Source organism: Stegodyphus dumicola, chromosome 2, assembly GCF_044657685.1.
Source record: "Stegodyphus dumicola isolate Sdum_Otavi_A_Nest chromosome 2, ASM4465768v1".
NCBI lineage: Eukaryota > Metazoa > Arthropoda > Arachnida > Araneae > Eresidae > Stegodyphus > Stegodyphus dumicola.
The window spans coordinates 160652466-160672593 of NC_140769.1; the positions used below are offsets into that span (position 1 = coordinate 160652466).

The window sequence follows — 20128 nt, forward strand, 5'->3', positions numbered from 1 at the left end:
TGATGTTGATTTGAATCATACTGAGCTAGAATTTAATTCATTTGATGATTTTTTGGCATGGAAGGCAGAAATTGAAAATAATGCGAAGTCAAAATTTCTTATGGAGTAAGCATATTTAATATACATGGTGTAATGCCACTGTTTAGGAAATTTTATATCAGAAAGTAAAGGTTTGCGTCACTTAAAAATCCTTGGTAGCAATAAACTAAATGCATATTGCCCAGCTGCATTAAAAGTAACAGAACATACAGATGGCAAATGTGTAGTGTCATATCAGAAAATACATATTGGCCATTGGAATGATTTAGGTCACTTATTTTTAACAACAGATGAAATAAAAATCTGTACATTTTTTACATTAGATTCTCTGAATCAGCCATCCACCTTATACCGTCCCTTGGGCTTTAAGCATAAAATATCACTATCTAATTCAAAAAAATCTAAAAATAGGTAAGGCTAATGCCAGCTTTTTTTAAGGTATTTTTAATTATTTTATGAGGAATTAGGTTACTTTTCAAAATAGTTACGAAGTATAGTATTTCTTCTTGTAAGTGTTTTGCAGTATTGCAGATTCTTTTTATTTTGAGTAGCTGTGAATAAATTGTGTTAAGGATGACTCTTTTGGAAATATTTGAATTCCAGTTAGTTAATTTTAGTGTGGAAAAATTAAATTCTCTTCTTTTGTCGTAAACTTTTATAAAATTGTAATCAATAATATGTAAATCAAGGTAGACTACATTATGCTGTTCTGTATTTGTTTTATTTAGTTTTAAGCATGTAGGGTAGATATTAGCTACTTCTATTTTGTTGTAGTTCAAAGCAAACTCGTCTAAAAATATAATAAAATCTTCAACCATGGTCGTTTAGCGTTTTTATCTGCCATAATTTCGGTATCTGTTAAAGGCAGAAATTATTATTCCGGAAATTACAGTTCCCTATTTCCAAGAAATCTTCGAATGAAGTTACAAGAGCTACATTTTCCTCTTGAGATTCAAAAGGTCCGTTGCTTTGAATTTCTTTTTTCTTGTTAATTATTCATTTATTAATTTCATTATTATTAGAAGTTTTATGATAATGCAGCAGCAAGTGACAGCAAAAGCCTTTTCAGTTAGAATGTCATGCCACTCTTTAGAAGCATTTTAAGTGGACAACAACATCAGGCATATTGGGCAACTGTGGGTCAATCAGAGTTAGGCTAGCGCTAAAAAAAATTTTAAAAAGATAAAAGAAGATGTTTCATGAAGAAAGTTACCTGAAGTTTCCATAGAAAAGAACTCATCATCCAAACAATAACATGCTTCATATCTTTGTTTCATGCCGTCACTCTTCTTCATATCAGTTTAGCTACTAAACTTTTCTATGAAGTTTTCGCGCAGCATTGCGACGCTATTTAAAACAATTCACTCCGGGGTTCGAATCCCGGTGAACGGGCTAGTTGCATGGGCGTTTTCGTGGATTTTATCATGTGTAATGTGTATGCCAGTTGGTTTTCCTTAGAAAGTTCTTCACGAAGGCATCCTTCCTTTTAGGCAGATAGCTCTGCTTTGCCGTAACTTATTAATCCAATTCAATCCATTTCATCAGTATTTGGTCAGAGCCTTTATCAGTTTTTAGAGGCTAAACATTTTGAAGGTATGAGATGAAAGGAGACTGGTTTCATCAAGAGGTTTTGGTTTATTTAATTATGACAAAGCACACTAACGCTACCTGCCTAAGGGAAAGGATGCCTTCGTGGAGGACTTTCTAAGGGAAACTGGCTCGTATACACGTTACACATGGGGAAAACCACGAAAACGCCCATGCAGTCAGGCCGTTCGCGAGATTCGAACCTCGGACCGAACTACAAGTGTTCAGCGACTTTACCGCTCGGCCGCTATTTCATTAGGGAAAGAAAAAAAAAAAAAAGAAAAAAAAAAAACATCTTTAGGTGACATCCACATACATCACTGGATAAACTCCTGAATCTTCAAATAATTCGACTGAGAAAATCATGGGATTCTCCTTTTATGATACGATATGATGTTCTATAACGTAATTTAAATTTATACAACCATATAGTCTAAAACCAGTCGCTCTTCACTTTAATCTGCAATGATATCTTTTTTGTCTTTTCTGTTAACACAGGCTCAATTGATGGTATTTTCTGGTGTGCACGTTCAAGTGTTTTCTCTTTGAACACCTAAATTCTTTGAAGTATCCTGAAAGTATATTCAACAGCATCCAACTTTTTGAACCATCTTGGTATGTCTGACAGCCAAATTTCCTTACAAATTTTTGCTTACTTTTCTTCCTAATTTTCTACTTTCCTTCTACAGTTATTTTCAGTGCTCACACAAGAAAACTAAAATTTTTCCATTGCTAGGCTTCCAAAAATTTTGCATTCTTGTCAATTTTTTTAAAATATCAATTACATGAATTGCGTTTCAGCTGAAGACAGCTTTTCTATAAATAAAGTTTTAACTATAAATAAAGTTTAAAGCAAAGTCCAAAGGATAAATATTTTAATTAAAAAATTTTTGTTAAATGACAAAGAAATAAATCAGTTCAGCAGGGTTTATTCTGTACGACCGAGTAACCCGATTCTTATATCGGCTGAAACAATCTAAATCATATTAACGATCATGTTTTTTATACAATCTATAACACGAGAGAAAAATTAGCTTCTTAAAACATTCTTTCTAAAAGAATCAATATAAAAGATTATATTTTTATATATATTTTTAAAAGTTGGGACTTAACTCAAACTGTAAAACTTTTAAAGTTTAATTTACATGGTGGATATAATTAACGTTCCACTTTGAAATGGTCATAAAAGGAAAACTACCGGACCAAATGTTATCAAACTTGGGAATCGTGTAAAGGAGGTTATGGGAATTTTTTTTTCGCCGGGGAAAAAAAAAAAAAAAAATTAAATTAAATTAAAAAAAAAAAATTTAGAAAAAAAAAAAAAAGGTTCCAAAACTAACCACCAAAAATGAAATGGCACTGTACGCAATATTGTTAAATGAAATAAGACATGAAAACATCGGTTTAAAATGTGTTTAATCGTTTCCGAAACGTGTTACAAAGCATGTTCAATGTAGCGTCCAGCAATTTCCGAAAGCAAGTTAAATCCTGTTACTGCATTCTCAACAGCAGCTCTTAGCATATCAAGAGGAATGTTACGGACATGTCAGTGTATCACATTTTTCATTTCTGCCAAATTGTTTGGATTATTACCATAAACAGTGCTTTTGAGATAACCCCATAGCCAAAAGTCACAGAGGTTGAGGTTTGGTGGGAAGAGGGGAAGTGCCGGCCTATAAGACGTTGTCTAAGTAACTGTGCGACACACGTGAGGTGGGGCGCAGCCCTGCATAAAAATCGTAGTATCTAAAATGCCACGTAACTGCAGTTCATGTGCCACGAAGCATTTTAACATTGACTCTAAGTGAGCTGCAATCACAGTGGTCCAGCTGTCGACTGCTCTTCAGAGAAAAATGGTTCAGTTATAAAATTAGCTGTCATTCAACACCAAACGGTATGGAATGTCTGCTTTGCAACTGAATGCAGTAGGAGAATGCAATGGAACTAGATAGATAACATGAGGGATTTCTTTGGCCCAAATCGATTAAAAGCGTTTTGAATCAGTATCTTCATGTTTTAGGGCCGAATTCAGGCTTTAAAAATTACAAATTAGCGATCTGTAAGAAAACGATTTCCAGATTGTACGCACGTGTGCGAGTGATTTGCGATCTCACATTTTCTAATCGCTAATTCGGGGTTTTCACGAACGAATTTCTCACTTACACGGATGGCGCACTCGACTTTTATCGAATTTAACGCCTTTAAATGGTAATTTGCCTACTTCAAAGTTTCTTAATGGTATACAACATATTAAACCCGTGTAACAAAAGGTTAAGTTAGATTCCGACCCATATTTCGTTTAACAATATTGCATACAGCGCCATTTCCCCCTTGTGGTGAGGTTTCGAACTTCTTTTTTTTCTCGGAAATTAAATTCCCATGACCTCCTTTACACGATTACCAAGTTTGATAACATTTGATCCAGTAGTTTTCCTTTTATGACTGTTTCAATGTGGAACTTTAATTATAAACACTCTGTATATTATTAAATTTTAATTTGAAGCTATGCGTTATATGTATACCATGCGTAAAATTTTCGCTTTTATGGAAAAATAAACAATCGAAGCAAATATACTTAGGACAATGGACCAAAACTGAAAACATTTTCCCTCCCTCCGAAACTAAAATATAGAAACTTCGACCTTGAATTTATTAGATTATCGAAATATTCAATTTGACTTATCTTCTAAGTCCTAGTTCCGACAACAATTCCGAATTACTTAAGCTGAAGTAAAAGATTTAGTAAATATTCACTGCATGTTAATAAAGTAATCAGAGTGTAATAAAAATAGATTATAGAATTTACGCTGATGCAACTTTTTGTCTGACTGCACAACATGTAATAGAAGAGAAGGCTTGTAAAGATCTGTTTTTGACATGCCTCTAAAAGTAGATGTCATACTCTTTTTGTCTCATCAATGTCAAAAAACTTTCCTTTGAGAGGCAACTTTAGTTTTTGGGAAAGAAAAAAAATCACAAGAAGACAAATTTGAAGAACATGCAGGACTATTGAGTACACATACTTATTTTCGGAACACAAACGGTTCTCCGACTGGTTATTGAATAATGAAATGATGCATTGTCATGCAATACAAAACATTTGGAATACGTTTTCTGACTGAATAAGGTAAGATTAAAAGTCATCTGCTTAATTCACAGCCATTTACAAGTCAACTACTCGGGCAATTGCAGAATCGTTTTGATCCTGAGCTTGTTAGACAAACCTAATATCACTGGATTTAAACATTTCTTTAATCTTCCGAGAACGTTCCTTCTTTAGCTCATATTCCAAGAATATTAAGTGAATACAATTATTGCAAAAGAAATTGAATATTCATTTGCACTTCAGCTTGGTAGTTTACTAACGAGTTAACAAAACTTAAATTCTCCTTTTTGTGTCTAAGAATACAACAATATTTTAAATATTTACAAATAAAATATTAAATTGGAGATTTAATTGGAGCCTCATCAGTTGCTTAGCATTTGAAGATTGTTAAATACTAATTGTTGGTTGCCAAGTCTAACCCACGCTGCGTGGTTGGCTTTCTAGGTTCTTTTTACAAAGGTTCTCTATGAAAGCATCTTAATCAAATAGCTTCCATTTTCTATGTTCAAATAACCAACTAACCTAGTTTAAGCGCGATTTCCAAGCGAAGTTACTAGCAAAACCCGAATACTCATTAAAAATTATGTACGAGTAGCTTGCCAATCGGGAGTAACATGAAAGATACGGCGCCAATAATTGAATTGCTGTTACGGTATGCTGTTTCTAAAGTTAGATGAGCATTCCTTGATTAAATATAATTGATTTGTAACTTCTACTGGAGCTGGCGGTACGAATTGAAGTGTAAATAAATAATATCGTGTGCAATCTTGATTAATATAAAATTAAAAATATTTGCATAGAAAAATGTTTGCATTCAGATAGAATGTTTTTTGAAATATTTGAAATTACTTTATAAGAAGGATTTATTAATAACCGTAATAATTACTTATTATATTACTGATGATTAGGATTCAGTTCTTGACAATTACATTCTAAATTAGAATTTTAAGGATATAATGAAACTACGCTACGTACAAAAATACATTTTAAGATAAAACCTGAGTTGATTTTTTATGTTTTAAAACTTCTTAAATTCATTTAATAAACATCGTATGCTCGTTGTTAATTGAATCCAGAATGTTGGGTGTCGTTTATATAATTATTCTTACTTGTGCACAGAACCTGCTGACTTATCCAGCCATTAAGTAGCAGCAGATCATTTCTACATAACCATTGAACTTCCATTAATTCAGTTTCTAGAAGGTTGTATGTTTATATCATAATTTGACTTTTATAAAAATGATTTTTCTAAATCTTATGTTTCTATAAAAATATATTGTGCTTTAAAAATATAGATGATAGTATCAGCCGCTCTTTCAGCCACTTCATAAGCAACAGCTTGTTTAGAAATACATTATGCAGTTAATGTCATAAAATATTTTCATAAAATTCAAATAAACATCAAACGAAAATTCTCAGTTTTAGACAAATCGATTTAAACGAAGTAAAGTAGCAGACGATAAAACGCCGAAGGTAAAAATTTACTCTTATTTTTTATAAAAAAGGAAGAAAGAGAGAAATTTAGAAAAAAATAGTTAAAAATTTAAATATCATCTATAATTAAAAAAATAGCTTTTCATATAGTATTAATAAATATTTATTACGCATCATTGAGGGAAAAAATTTCATGTAGTAATTAATTCTCCGTAAAATTTTACTTGAAATTTAAGGTTAAAAATAGCTGTGGCAATTCACTGTAACAAAAATCCATAAACCACATTTGGCGTTATTATCGCCAAAAAAAAAAGATGCCAAATATATAACGCGAAAATATGTAAATTCGTGTATTTCTTAGAAAATTTTGAATAAAAAAAAGTCTAATTTTTTGCAGATATGCTTAAAAATACACCTACTTTAAGATGATGGTAAAAATTTTATAGGTTATAATTTAAATTTTTTTTCGAAAAATTATTTAAAAATAGAAATTTAAAAAATAAAACACAAAAAACGGGTAAATTTTATTTGGAATGAACCTAAATTTTGAAATGTGAAAGGAAAAATAATAAAAGTTTAATTAAAAAAAAAAGAGAGATTAATAAATATTTACCAAATTCAATTAACATTGAGGAGCTAAAATTTTGAGAGCTAATATTTTAAAAACTACTCGTACGATTTTTACAAAACTTAGTATTCTGGCATAATTTGAGTCGCACAATCGAAATATGGAAAAAAAAAAAAAAAAAAGATATGTTATTTCAGAAAAAGTCCGATTTTGTGTCTAAATACCTATGTTAGAATAGTGCTATATATAAATCCAATATATATCCTAAGTCGCGCTTTCGACACATGAAAAACGCAGTTTTTGTCAATCGGCCCAGTAGAACGGGAGATATAGCACTTTTTTTTTTGAGCAGTGTACACCCACTCAAAACGGAAAAAGGGGAGACAGTTCTGTACAGCCCACTCTACTCGGCCGATTTACAAAATTCAACTTGGGTGTCTCGAAAGCGCCACTTAGGACATTTATTAGACTTATATATAGCATTGTTCTAATATTTGTATTTTGACATAAAATCGGATTTCAATCACACAGAAAATTTAAAATGATATGCCAAATAGTTTTCCATATCATAATTCTACGACTCAAATTATGCCTAAAAACTAAATTTTATAAAATTTGGTGTGAGAAACGTACCGAGTAATTCCAAAATTTAATTTGGCGCACTTTTTCTATTTTCCGAGTCCACTTGGCGAACTTCTGAATTTACATCAAGCTTTTCGCTTACCCTATCATTCTGAACGTGCGAAAAAAATGTCTCGTTTCTTCGTTCTTTGAAAAAATTTTTATTTTATACTGCATTTTTTAATCACAATTGCTTTTTATTTATTTAAAAAGTATTTCTTTCGAAGGAATACTTTGTGACATAGTATTCATGATGATGCCTTAAAAACTACATTCCATATTAAAAGAGAAAATACCGATTAATACATCTTTCAATGGGCCGTTTAAAAAAAGGTATATAAAATGAAAAAGATATATTATCTAATATCTTTTCTCATTTTAATTTAGAGTGGTAGCATACAAAGAGCTTTTCACAGTTTCATCACTGTGCCATTTCTTTACATAATTTTATCATCCTACATTTATTTTGTAAAAATATTATCCATATTTCCAAACAAGTTCAAGTTTTTCATTTGATAAATCGGAAGAAACAAAAGGTATAACACAAAAAAGTACTAAATTTTACGCAATAGACAAATACATAAAGATAAAATAAGTAAAGAAAGTAAATAAATACCTTATCTTCTTATGCCTTGAATTTTTCTTCTTAATATCTTATTGTCTCAAGAAAACCGTAGCCCCTTAATGATTTTATCGAGACATTCTGCAGATACACTAGTGTGCAAACTTCAAGGACGAAATGATTTTTTTTTTTTGGAACGTATCGTCGTGCAAAAGTGTTCCACATCGACCCAAATCATACTATAAGATCCCCAAGTTGTGAAAATATAGGCCAATTCAAACAGAGACTCAAAAGGATAGAAAAGTCTTTTATTGATAAAGTAGCTCCGAACACAACTGGAGAGAAGATAGAAACGTCCATCTGAAAGGCGCCTTGAAGAAAATTCAGTCTTTAGAAGGAGCTAGGATCACTGATATAGGAATTACTCCAACGTGTGCTGTTGAGGTTGTGAAAGAGCTGTTGAGGCATCGCTTCCCATTCTTCCTGTAGCCTCCTTTTGAGCTGCGGAAGCATTTCTGACAGCTAGTCACATAAAAATATGTTGAATATCTTCACTCTGCAAGAGTTCTACGACAGCTACTGTACGATAAGTTGTAGCGTTGCCGTTCATGAAGAGAAAGCCCGGACGCAAAGTACCTTTAAATAGATGTATGTGAGGCACGAATAGCGAACAATAGTAATTCTTAACCTCTTTGGGAAATGAGAAGGTCACTCCGGCTAAAATGCACCCCAAATGAGAACACTAGCACCTCCCAAACGGTCCCTTTCGATAATGCTAGAGTGCCCATTAGGTGTTCCCTTCTCTCCAGAGTTGTGCACGTCTAGAATCGCTCGTCAGACTAAATCGGATCTCATTCCTACACAGCATTCAACCACATCACTTATGCCCAGTTCTTGTGTACCTTGCACCACAGAAACCAGGTCTCCGATGGCTTTAACGACACACACCGTATTGGTCGTCGTGCATATAAACCACATTTATGCAGCCTTCTGGCCAACATTGGCGCTGTTGCTCGTGGACGACCAACTCTGAACGCTGTTCCTGCCGTTTGAAATATTCTCCAAGTTCATGAAAAATTACTTTAAGCGATCTCGTACTCTTCCACCACACTCATCACACTTCGACCTTCTTCCAGCTTCCCAATGGCGCGACCTCGGATAAAGTCATCCAGATGATGTCTCCTGGATTACTTGTTGGCCTTATCACATGATAGTAGCAACTAGACGCAGGATAAATCATTGTATACCGTGCAACAGTTTTCACAGTGTTGCTAAGCATACACTGTCCGTGTGCTTTATATCCTTCCGACACTGTTCTTCCTAAATCGTGGGCCATATATGCCGATGTCCCACTGTACTGGTCCCAAGTCTTTCTCTTGACTGGTCCGTTCTTCGCCTTGTTCCCCTTTTATGGTAATTTCTATGCTTCGTCCTTATTTTTTGCATTCCAGTGTGTATCCCCAACAATTCTGCCTTTTCTATTCGCTATATTCCATACTCACTTTTGAAATAACTTCTTATCTGTGACATCCTTATGAGCAGAGGTGTCACCCTCCATTTCATCAGGACTTAGACTAAAATAGTGAAGAGATTTTATCCATGATACTGAACGTCTTTAGAGGCTAGGCATTTTCAAGTCAGGAGATGAAAGAAAAGACTAGTTTTATCAATACTGAAAATATTTTTAGTTGATATTCATACACTTTGGATAAATTCATGAATCTTCAAAAAATTCAGCTGAGACATCTTCCGGTTCTCCATTTACGATACGATATAACATTCTATAACTTAAATGGATACAGTTTCTCAGTGAAAAAACAGCCGCCCTTCGCGATATTATTTCTTTTGCCTTTTTTGCTAGTATAGGCGCACTACGCTGAGTGAAAAACCTCAGCAAAATATGGCTTGAACAGAGTTCATGTACAATTTTATATCACGAACAATAAACGAATAATAAAAGCGTGGTGCGCCCTTGATAAATTAATTAAATAGTCCAAAAAATCCAGCTAATTTCAAAAATTAAGTTACAGTTTTTACACAAGTCTCAGTTTAAAGATTTTTCCCCCCACTCTATTCGATAGTGAAAGATATGGGCTAAAAATCATTCAAATGTTAAATTTTAAAACTACCTCAATCGAATTTTGAAAAAATAGCTTCACTACATTGTACTGTCATCGAAAAATAGTCCGTGTACAGAATTTGAACTCGATAGTTTGTCAGGAAGTAGGTTAAAAATCGATAACAAAATCCCGATCATAGAGAAATACCATGAGTGAACTACACAAAAACTTATAAAATTATGATTTATCTATAAAACCTGTTAGTACTTTGAAATACCAGAAAAAGAATGCATAGGAAAATGGTGATGTTGCTTGTTAAAACTCATTAATTGTTATATTTGTGGTTGCCGGAAGAAACATTATGTGCATAATTGCCATATTTCTCTGCACTCTAAAAATTTGGTGACTTTTATTGAGGTGGTTGCACTAATACATTAAGTACGAGTTATTTTTAGTAATTATACATGTTAATAGCATAGCATATTTTTGTTTTTTAAAATGCACTTCCACTAAATATTCTTAAATTCCAGGTACAGTACAGGTTTCTTCTTCCCTGTTTGTAATGAAATCTATAGCAGCCTTGAAAACTGCACGCAGTTCCAGGACTAAACTGATGAACTCCAGAGCTCCTTTTAACATCACAGAAGTCATTTTTTTTTAAATCTAAACTACAGTATACAATTCTTCCCTGTACCTTTTACGTTTTCCATCAACCATTACCAGAATGCAAATGAGGTTGAGTTCAAATAGTGAGTGAACTTGTAGCTTAGAAAGAGATTGTTGTAACAGCTCAGCAGAAAGCCATTTAGTATTCTTTTAAAAGTGTGTGCTGAATCAGGTTTTATTAAGTGATTGGCATGTAGATATTACAACAGATATGAACTAAATGCTTACTAGTCTTGACATGACTAATCTGTACTGTGAACTAATCTTGATATGATGTGTTAATAAGATGCTTTTCACCATGTATAATGCCTTCCATTACAAAAAATGTGTAAATGCAAAGATTCTATTACATATTTCTTACTTCAAAAACTTAATTTGCTAGTTTTTTACTACTGCAGTGTTGTGTATATATTTCTGGACACAGAAAGAGGCCTACCAGATACCGAGTGGTAAAGTCGCTGATCAGTAGTAGTTCGGTCTGAGGTTCAAATCCCGTGAACAGGCTGGCTGCATGAGCGTTTTCGTGGTTTTCCCCATGCGTTACATGTATACACGCCAGTTTCCCTTAGAAAGTCCTCCACAAAGGCATCCCTCCCCTTAAGCAGATAGCTCTCAAGGCTTTGCCTTAATCACATAACCCAAATCAATCTGGATATAGAAAGCACTATATCTCTTCCTACAAAACTTGCAAGTTGTACATACATATGTAACATATAATGAGGCAAATGTAGGATATTTTTAATCTACATGTTAGTTTAAAATTTGTCATAAAAATCTAAGAATACCATACCATCTAAAAAAAAAAAAAAAAAGTACAATTCAGTGGAGCATTTGAAAAACATAGCCACAGTCTTTATAAAGTTAGATATACTAAAATTTCTAAAATATACGTAAAACTACCACCTAGTATAATAATGCATCTAGCCCAGCTGGCAAAATGCTTTAAAATTTATTGTGGATATTCAAATATTCCAAAACCACACATAATGTTTAATGCTATCTCAGTGTAGGGTGTTCAAAAAAGGCCTTTACAGTTTTTTTTTTTTTTTTTTTTTTTTTTTTTTTTTTTTTTTTTTAATATTGATCTTTGACACATGCTTCCAAATACAAAGTTCAAAAACTTTATGAGTGCTATTTCTATGCTAAGAATAGAAGAGTTTATCAAATGCAAAATCATTTTTTTTTATATATGACTCTCATAAAGCAAAATGTCCCAAAGAATTAATTTTCTGCACTTAAGCGCTTAATGTTCATTAAGCTATTAAGTATTTAAGCACAGAAAATTATAATTTTATAGGAAAAATTCTTAGTTATAACAGAACAAAATTTACGAGTATTTTTAATGCAGAAAATCCCTCAAAGAGTCTGAATACTTTTTCATTCAGACTTTGGAAGAAAAGGCATGAGCTGTACTATGAGAGTTCATATAGGTTAAAACCACACTAAAATATTTATGAACTCTAAAAAATTTAAATTTTGCATATATCTATTATTTTTTGCATTCCCCCCATCCAAACTGCTAGACATTTGCTCATTAAGCCTTTGCTAGGAATGGCCAATCATCAGTCATTTAACTATTTCATCACCAGAGTGCTACCATAAGGGATTACATCCAAAAGGAAAAAAACAGGAAAACAATACAGCCAACTGCTTACACAGGAGTTTAGCAGTAAGTATCTACTACTATAAAATTAAATTAAATGACTGATTTTTGTAAGTTTTGCATGTAAATGTATACAACTTTTCATATTTAACTTTCTCAGCAATAGGCTTCTCTGATCTCCTTATGAAGAGGTGTCTTTGAACATTACTTATTAGCTATATTTGTACAATTATTTACTTGACTCTCTTTTCATTTCCTTTAAGATAATTAAGACTAATTAATCATTAGGATAATTCTAAAATACTAAAGGAAAATTTAAATACATTTGAAATAATGAAGCAATATATTCAATTTGACAAATAGCATTACTACATAAAAGTGGCCTGACTGTTCAGAAGATTAATTCATTAAAGTATAATGAACCTTTTATTAATTATACTTTTTGCTCTTTTATGCCAAATAAATATTAGTTATGCAAAAAATTAAATTTTGCATTTACAAAGTAGTTTTATCTATCTTTTCGAAATCATTTCATAAACATTTTGCTTATTTTGAGAGGCTATATAATAGGAAATACTTACTTAGAATCGCTATTTAAGATAATATATAATTAGTACACAAAAATTGACTCCACATTAAGTAGCTTCTTTGGACTATCTACAGAAGAACACATGGACAAAATAAAACTTATGTAATTTGTCAAAAAATAAAGAAATAAAAATTAAGAAATGCACTTCTTGTACATTTAAATAAGAAATGATTAGAATTATAAAAACAGAATATCTCAAAACTTGAAGAAAATGTATTTTATTTACAAGCAAATAAAAATTAAATTTCTCCATGCTAAAGGGAATAAATATTACAAAACGATAAACTGTAAAATATCTGAAAATCTTATATCCTCTAGAATACTTCTGGATACTTTATATAATTTTAAGTACAAAACAGAAAATAAATCTTTTACATATTTAACAATGACTTTTAACAGAACAATAGTGTTTTTCTCATCAATCAGTCTACAGCATAACTCAAAGATAACATTTTTGTTTATTGTAGAAAATATAAAAAAGGCAATAAAAATATAAATACATAGAAGTCTTTAAGATATATTACACATAAACATCAATAGCAAAAACTTCACCACAATTTTATACAAAGTATAAAAAGGCCATACTTTCAGTACTGTATTAATAATAATTGAAACATCCATATGCAATACCTATCACAATGAATACACAGAATTATAATGCAACAAAGAACAAACACATTGGCGCCTCAAATACGTAAGTTAATAAAGTTGGAAGGCCCCACAAAAATACAAAACATAAAAATTTTATTAACTTCTTAACATGGACAAAATATTTCATTTAATTAATTTTAACTAAATAAAAAACATTTTGATCTTCATTTCACACAACAAATTACATTTCCTGAACTATAAAATCATTTTATCTTTAACATAATGGCTAGGCAGCAATAATAAAATCCAAGAAATGTTTAAGAAAGACTTCTATAATCACTACAATGAGACAAACATTTGAAGCTTAACTCATAAGCTTGCTACAAATACCACAAACAATTTTTCTTTGGAATAAACAATATAAAGCAATAGCACATCCATTTATTTCTGTTTAAAAATTAGTTAAAGAAGCACATAACTTGAATATTAACGAAAATTCAAGACATGTATAATGCCTTCCTTTCCAACATCTGCAACTAAGTTTTCTGCACACTTAAACAAAAGCATGCCTAAAACCAGACTTCTGAGGAAAAGAATTATATAAAGAATAAAAATGAAAAAAAAAAAAAAAAAAAAAAAACCACCTTCCTGGGTTATTACACTTATCCATTTTCAAGATTATATATGCATAAAAAATGATTTCCTTCCAAAAATTTCCTAAATTCCTGTATGCCCTGTTTTCAAGACAAATTATCTCCCTTACATAAATAACATATTTATTCAGACTAAACCTATAGGACATATAATAAAACTGCACATTAAATTCTTTCCTGACAAGATTTTTTTAAAAAGAAAAAGTTTGACCATTCCCTACTAAAACATGGTAATATAAATGCAGAATTCTCTTATTCTTATTAAACAATTTAACAGAATAGACTCATTATTTTTATCGTTCACTTTTCATTACAGAAAATCTAAGAATGATCTTGAGCTTTATTAATATGGATATTCCTGCACGATAAGGACATTTTTTACATGCTTTATCATAAATTTTCATCTTCTGCTTCATTAAAAATATTCAATATAAATTTTTATAATCTATTATTTTGTGTAATTAGAAAAATCTTCTAATTTTTTATATTTAAAAATGTAATTGTTTATACAATTATGAGATTAATTTTATACAATTTCATTCACATATAAACTGTTATACTGCTCATGAAATGTGCCAGTTCTTTGTTTAAAGCATAAGAAAGAAACAAGCATTTATTCAAAGTACAATCTTCTTAAAACAAGAAGACTGTTACAAATCTGAATTCGCATAATTATTCAGAAACTGATCTGCACTGCATTAGAATGCAAATATTTTCTTAAACCAACTTGATAAAACATGAAATGCTTAAGGTTTAATTGTTTACGAAAAACTCACAGAAACATAGCAGACGAAAATAGAAAAGCTGTTAAGAAGAAGCTCCAGATTAAAAATTGCACAAAGGTGTAATAACAACATGCAATTTCAAACAATCTGAATTGGATCCTATTAAATACGGTGACCGACCAGCTCGCAAATCATTGAGATCTTCATATGGAATCAGATCATTTATGTTTAACATTCGTTCTTCATCAGAGAATACAAAATTCTTTTGAACCACTCTTCGAACATGTTCCAGCCCATCCTGTTTTCCACATATCAATATTCCAACTGAAACACGGGCAATATCATCTGGATCTTTTTGAGTTAAAGAGAGTCTTACAGTTTTTGACACAGATTCTGGAACTTCTAAAGTTCCTTGCCATACAATTAGATAAAACTTTTTAAACCATACACCTTTAGGATATATATCGACAGTCCATTCAAAAGAATGATTTGAGTGACATTCTGCAAAGCTTGCAGGGGTGGTAAAAACTAAGGTTCTCACTCCATATATAGGCAATGAAGGAAAATTTTCAATGCACAATGATGCACTCCATTTCTCTGCAGTGTACAGTCGGGGTGTGAATAATAGACAACCATCTTCATTTTGAAGGACAGAGAGCACTCGTTCATCACTTTTGTTGGAATGAAAAGCCATAGCCAGAGCCATTCTTTCAATGAAAAAATCTTTAAATCGACTAGTCAATGAATGTATGAGCAGACTTGCCAACTGTCTTGGTGACATCATAGGAAATCTGACATGCGACATGACATCTGTCACAAGATTACTAAAATGATACTGAGCTTCATTCTCTCCATGCATGTTTTTTAATTTTTGCTCTTGAATTGCAAGCCATTTTGCAACACAACTGAAAAGAAATATTTTTTAAATCATTGTAGCATGAAAGGATATGCATTACCTAATTTAAAAATTTATACTTAGGTGATCAACTAAGACATTGTTAACTGTAAATAGTTCTACATGCATACATAATATATCAGAAAAATATGCTCAAGAAAATACATAGTATACTAAACATATCACATTCTCTAAGCAATAGTTTCCCAAACTTTTCTCATCATGTAACACTTTTTAAGTTCTAAAATTTTTAAGGGACACTAAAGTAAGTTCAGGTTTTTAATTATAAAAACTGATAACATAAATATATTAAATAAACAAAATAAATATTTAGACTTTGATGTATACAAGTCTTTGTATTACGAATTCTTTTAATGTCAGACACAATGTTATAAACCTGAATTCTTACATCAGATGTAGCATCAGATCAGTTTCTATATTTTGATTTTGTAGCAATGTAATATGAAAAACCTGCCTCACAAAATAAATTGTTGCAAAAGGAAATAAAATATGAGTACTCACTTTGATAAGTTCAAATGTTCTTCTAACAAACTTATTCAAATTGTTTTTTACCGGATTCAGTTGTCAAATCAATTAATTTTTCAAAACCACCTGTGCTGATATCTTTCGACTTAGTTATCGTGAAAATATTTTAAATCCAAGAATTGTCTTCCTGGCACTGTTTGAAATATTGGCCAAAATTGCAAATCCAAATCATGCAAATGTTGTAATACTTCACTGTCTATTTTTTAACATTCTTTATTTAAAACACTAAGATATAAAAAACAGTCATTCTCTTCTAGTGAAGAAATCCAGAATATTCTGGATTTCCATTGTAATGAAAAAAAAGTACTTTTAATGATAAAAATATTACACTTATTAGTTAGTAAAAATTTTATATTTACTTAACAATTTTAAAAAGAAGATATAATAAAAATAATTAAATAAATAAACATCTAATGAAAACTAACAATTTAAAAATACTTATGCAATACTGAAACACTTTTTCACTTCACAGCACAGAACAAAAACATTAACAGAAATGCATTCTACATGTTTTTCATTTGTCAAAATAAGCCATCTGGTATCATGCTACATTAATAATTTACAATGTGTACAATTTAAACCACTTTATTTTCTGTTTAAATTTCTGTTATGAGTCGCTTAAATTACATTGAATACATACAAGCAGACAATGTCTCATTGTTCTCTAACCTCACTCTCATCATTTTCATGAAAACATTAAGGACTCTAATAATTTGTGCATTTCCAAATCAGATAATGGTGGTTCAGTGAGTTCACTAATTTTAACACTTTTACATTTTTAACAATATTTTAATTACTATATACAGAGTGTATTCTTAGGCCGCCGCCTTCAACATGAACAAACTTTATTCTCTTTCTCAAATATGCGAGCAACAGCGCCCTCTAGCCTTTTCCTTCAAATTACACAACACTCCCCACCTGAACTCGGTGGAGAGTTCATCTTTCAATAATATATTCTAGAATATTCAATTAATATTTCAACAATCAATCCTAGAGAAATGGTTAAATATAACAAACATGCATACATAACTATAAGCATATAATTTTTACAAAACATTAAATGATACCTATCTGCGAGGTCAGGAGAATCAAACCTAAAAATACAAAATGTAAACATTAGTTAAGTTCCATATTATATAACAATTGTATAGGCCTTTTTAAGGTACCAGTAGGTGTTTTAATTATGCAAGATCTTATTTTACCATCTCTGCCTGGCATTAACTCCAAAATTTTACCTATTGTCCAGAGATTTCTGGGATGTTTATCGTCATGAATCAAGACAATATCGTTGATTTTAAACTGAGATGCGCTAGAGTGTGGAGGTAAAATATTGGCAGATCTCAGATTAAAAAGATACTCTGATCTCCAATGCTTCCAAAAGTGATTTAAAATATCTTGATGGTATTTATATCATTTAATAATTGAAGTTCTTGATCCAATCAAATAATTTGATGTTGTTTTATTAGCAGGCAGAGATAGTAACCGTCTACCAACCAGAAAATGAGAGAGAGTGTTAGTGGAGAAGGTTCATTGGGATCGATAAACACGTAGGTAATTGGTCTACAATTAATCATTGCCTCGATTTCAATGAGCACTGTTTCAAGCTCTTTCACAGTAAGGGATGATCGACCAATAATTTTTTGTAAGCTGGATTTTGTGGTTCGTACCATAAGCTACCAAAACCCTCCCCACCATGGACCCTCTCAATAATAAATTTCCAATTTATGCCTCTAGCAGAAAATAATTCTTTCACAGATGAGTCACTCAAAGTTTTGAAAATATGTTTTAGTTCTTTGTCAGCTCTTTTAAAAGTGTTGGCATTATTAGAGTACACGGTGGTACACAGTCTTGGCAAGCTAAAAATCTTCAGAAAGCTAGCAAAAAACTTTCATTGCTGAGATCAGTTACTATCTCTATATGTAAGGCACGAGTGACCGCGCACGTTAACAACAGCATGTAAACTTTACCTTGCCTGTCTTTCGTAAAAAATGGACCGGCGAAGTCCAACCCGGTCACAGCAAATGGAGGCGATTCTTGTATTCTGTCTGGAGGAAGTGGAGCGATATCCTCTACCCAAGGACCAGCACTATATCGTTTCCATATCACGCATTTGCTGATGATAGTCTTAACACGCTGTCTTCCTTTAATGATCCAATATTTGTCTCTGATCTGAGTAAGTGTCGAATTAACTCCAGAATGGAATACCTTTTCATGCGAGTCCATGATGATCAACTCAGCAAACTTGCACTAAGAGGTTAATAGAATAGGATGTTTTAAATTCTCGTGACAGTCTGCAAATCGAATGCGACCTTTCAACAGAAGAATTCCCTTCTCATCAAGCCTTGGATTAAGAGAGTAGATGGAAGAATCGAGAATTGATTTTTTATTTGATAACTTAATTATTTCCACTTGATACGATTCTCGTTGAGTAATTTTTACCCAATAATGTTCAGCTGCTTCAATCTCAAAAGCACTTAAAGGTCCCTTCTCTGTAGACCTTTTCCAAAGCCTCCCAATAAATCTAAATACATAGGCAGTAATTTGAAGTAATTTTCCTAAAGAACTGAATTTTTCTATATGCAAAATTGGGGATTCATTGTTAATTACAGATACAATCAAAATAATACTTTTTCTTAACTCTAACGATTCTGAATTTGGTTGTAATTTCTTTTGTTTCGGAAAGTTTTCAGTAGGAAAACGTAATCAGTGTGGCCCATGCCACCACAGATCATTCTTAACTAGTCACTGAGCACTAATTCCTCGAGTTAGTAAATCGGAAGGATTTGTTTTCCTTCGCAGTGGTTCCACAATTTTTTGTTGCATATACCCTGTATTTCTGTAACACGATTGGCGATAAATGGTTTCCAATTATTTGGCGAACCTTTAATCCAAGTAATAGCGATTTCAGAATCACTCCAAAAATAAACATCCTCAATTAAATCAGCAAGCAAGTTTTTCAAATATTTATACATTCGAGCAGCCACAAGTGCTCCCATTAACTCTAAACGAGAAAGGGTGATTGATCTTAAAGGTGCAACACTGCATTTCGACATGATAAAAGAAGTTTTAATTTCAGAATCACTCATACAATATCTGAAATATGCGATGGCCCCATATGCTTTAGGACTAGCATCCGAAAATAGGTGAAGGCTTATATTAACTGGATCATCATCAAAGAAATTTCGCTGTATCGATATTTCAGTTAAATCACTAAGTTCCCCCGCCAAATGTTGAATTTGTTTATAATCTCCGCAGGAAGGACCTCATCCCAGTCAGAACCGGAACACCAGATTTCTTGCATAATAATTTTTGCCTGAATAACAAAAGGTGCAATAAATCCAAATGGGCCGTATATTTGGGCAATACTTTGCAAAAGTTTCCTTTTTGTAGCAAAATCATTTTCAGTAGAAAAGTCAATTAAATTTTTTAAATTTAACTTTATAGTGTCCTCAATGGAATTCCAAATCATGCCTAAGAAATTCGATTCACTAGTTAGTTTGTTATCTGATTCCTTAATCCCATTTGAGACCCATAAATCGTTTGATGCTTTAGAATTAGTTCTTAATTTCCTGAAATTCATCCCAGCATCTTTAAATATGTTAACTGCATCTACAGATAACCGATATGCATCTTCAACCATTCCTGCTCCAAAATATAGGTCGTCGACATAGACAGAAGAATTCAACATTTGGAAACTGTCTGGTATTTTATCTTTATATTTCCGAATGTGATATTTTATAGTGGCGGCCAAAATGAAAGGAGATATAGTCAAAACGAAAGCTACGCGACACATTTGCATAATCTTAAAGGAGTCATTCTTTTCATTAAACCAAAGAAATTTTAGAAATTGTCTATCACTTTCAGCAATTGCTATCATCAAAAA

General features: G+C 31.8%; 2 protein-coding genes across 8 annotated transcripts in view; one reads left to right on the top strand and one right to left on the bottom strand.

Moving 5' to 3' along the window:
- LOC146998628 (uncharacterized) overlaps positions 1-10942 on the top strand; it is a 94701-nt gene extending 83759 nt beyond the window's left edge. Inside the window, exon 3 of the mRNA XM_085811383.1 lies at positions 10508-10942. The gene's annotated coding sequence lies outside the window, so the exon portion shown is untranslated. The remainder of the gene's footprint in view (positions 1-10507) is intronic.
- Positions 10943-13037: 2095 nt separating this feature from the next.
- The window catches only part of LOC118185626 (BTB/POZ domain-containing protein 17-like), a 45117-nt gene continuing 38026 nt past the window's right edge, over positions 13038-20128 (bottom strand). For all 7 annotated transcript variants that reach the window (XM_035355514.2, XM_085811382.1, XM_035355517.2 and 4 more), the window contains exon 5: positions 13038-15709. In XM_035355514.2, the coding sequence (XP_035211405.1) occupies positions 14905-15709 (805 nt within the window). In that variant the 3' untranslated portion in view covers positions 13038-14904. The remainder of the gene's footprint in view (positions 15710-20128) is intronic.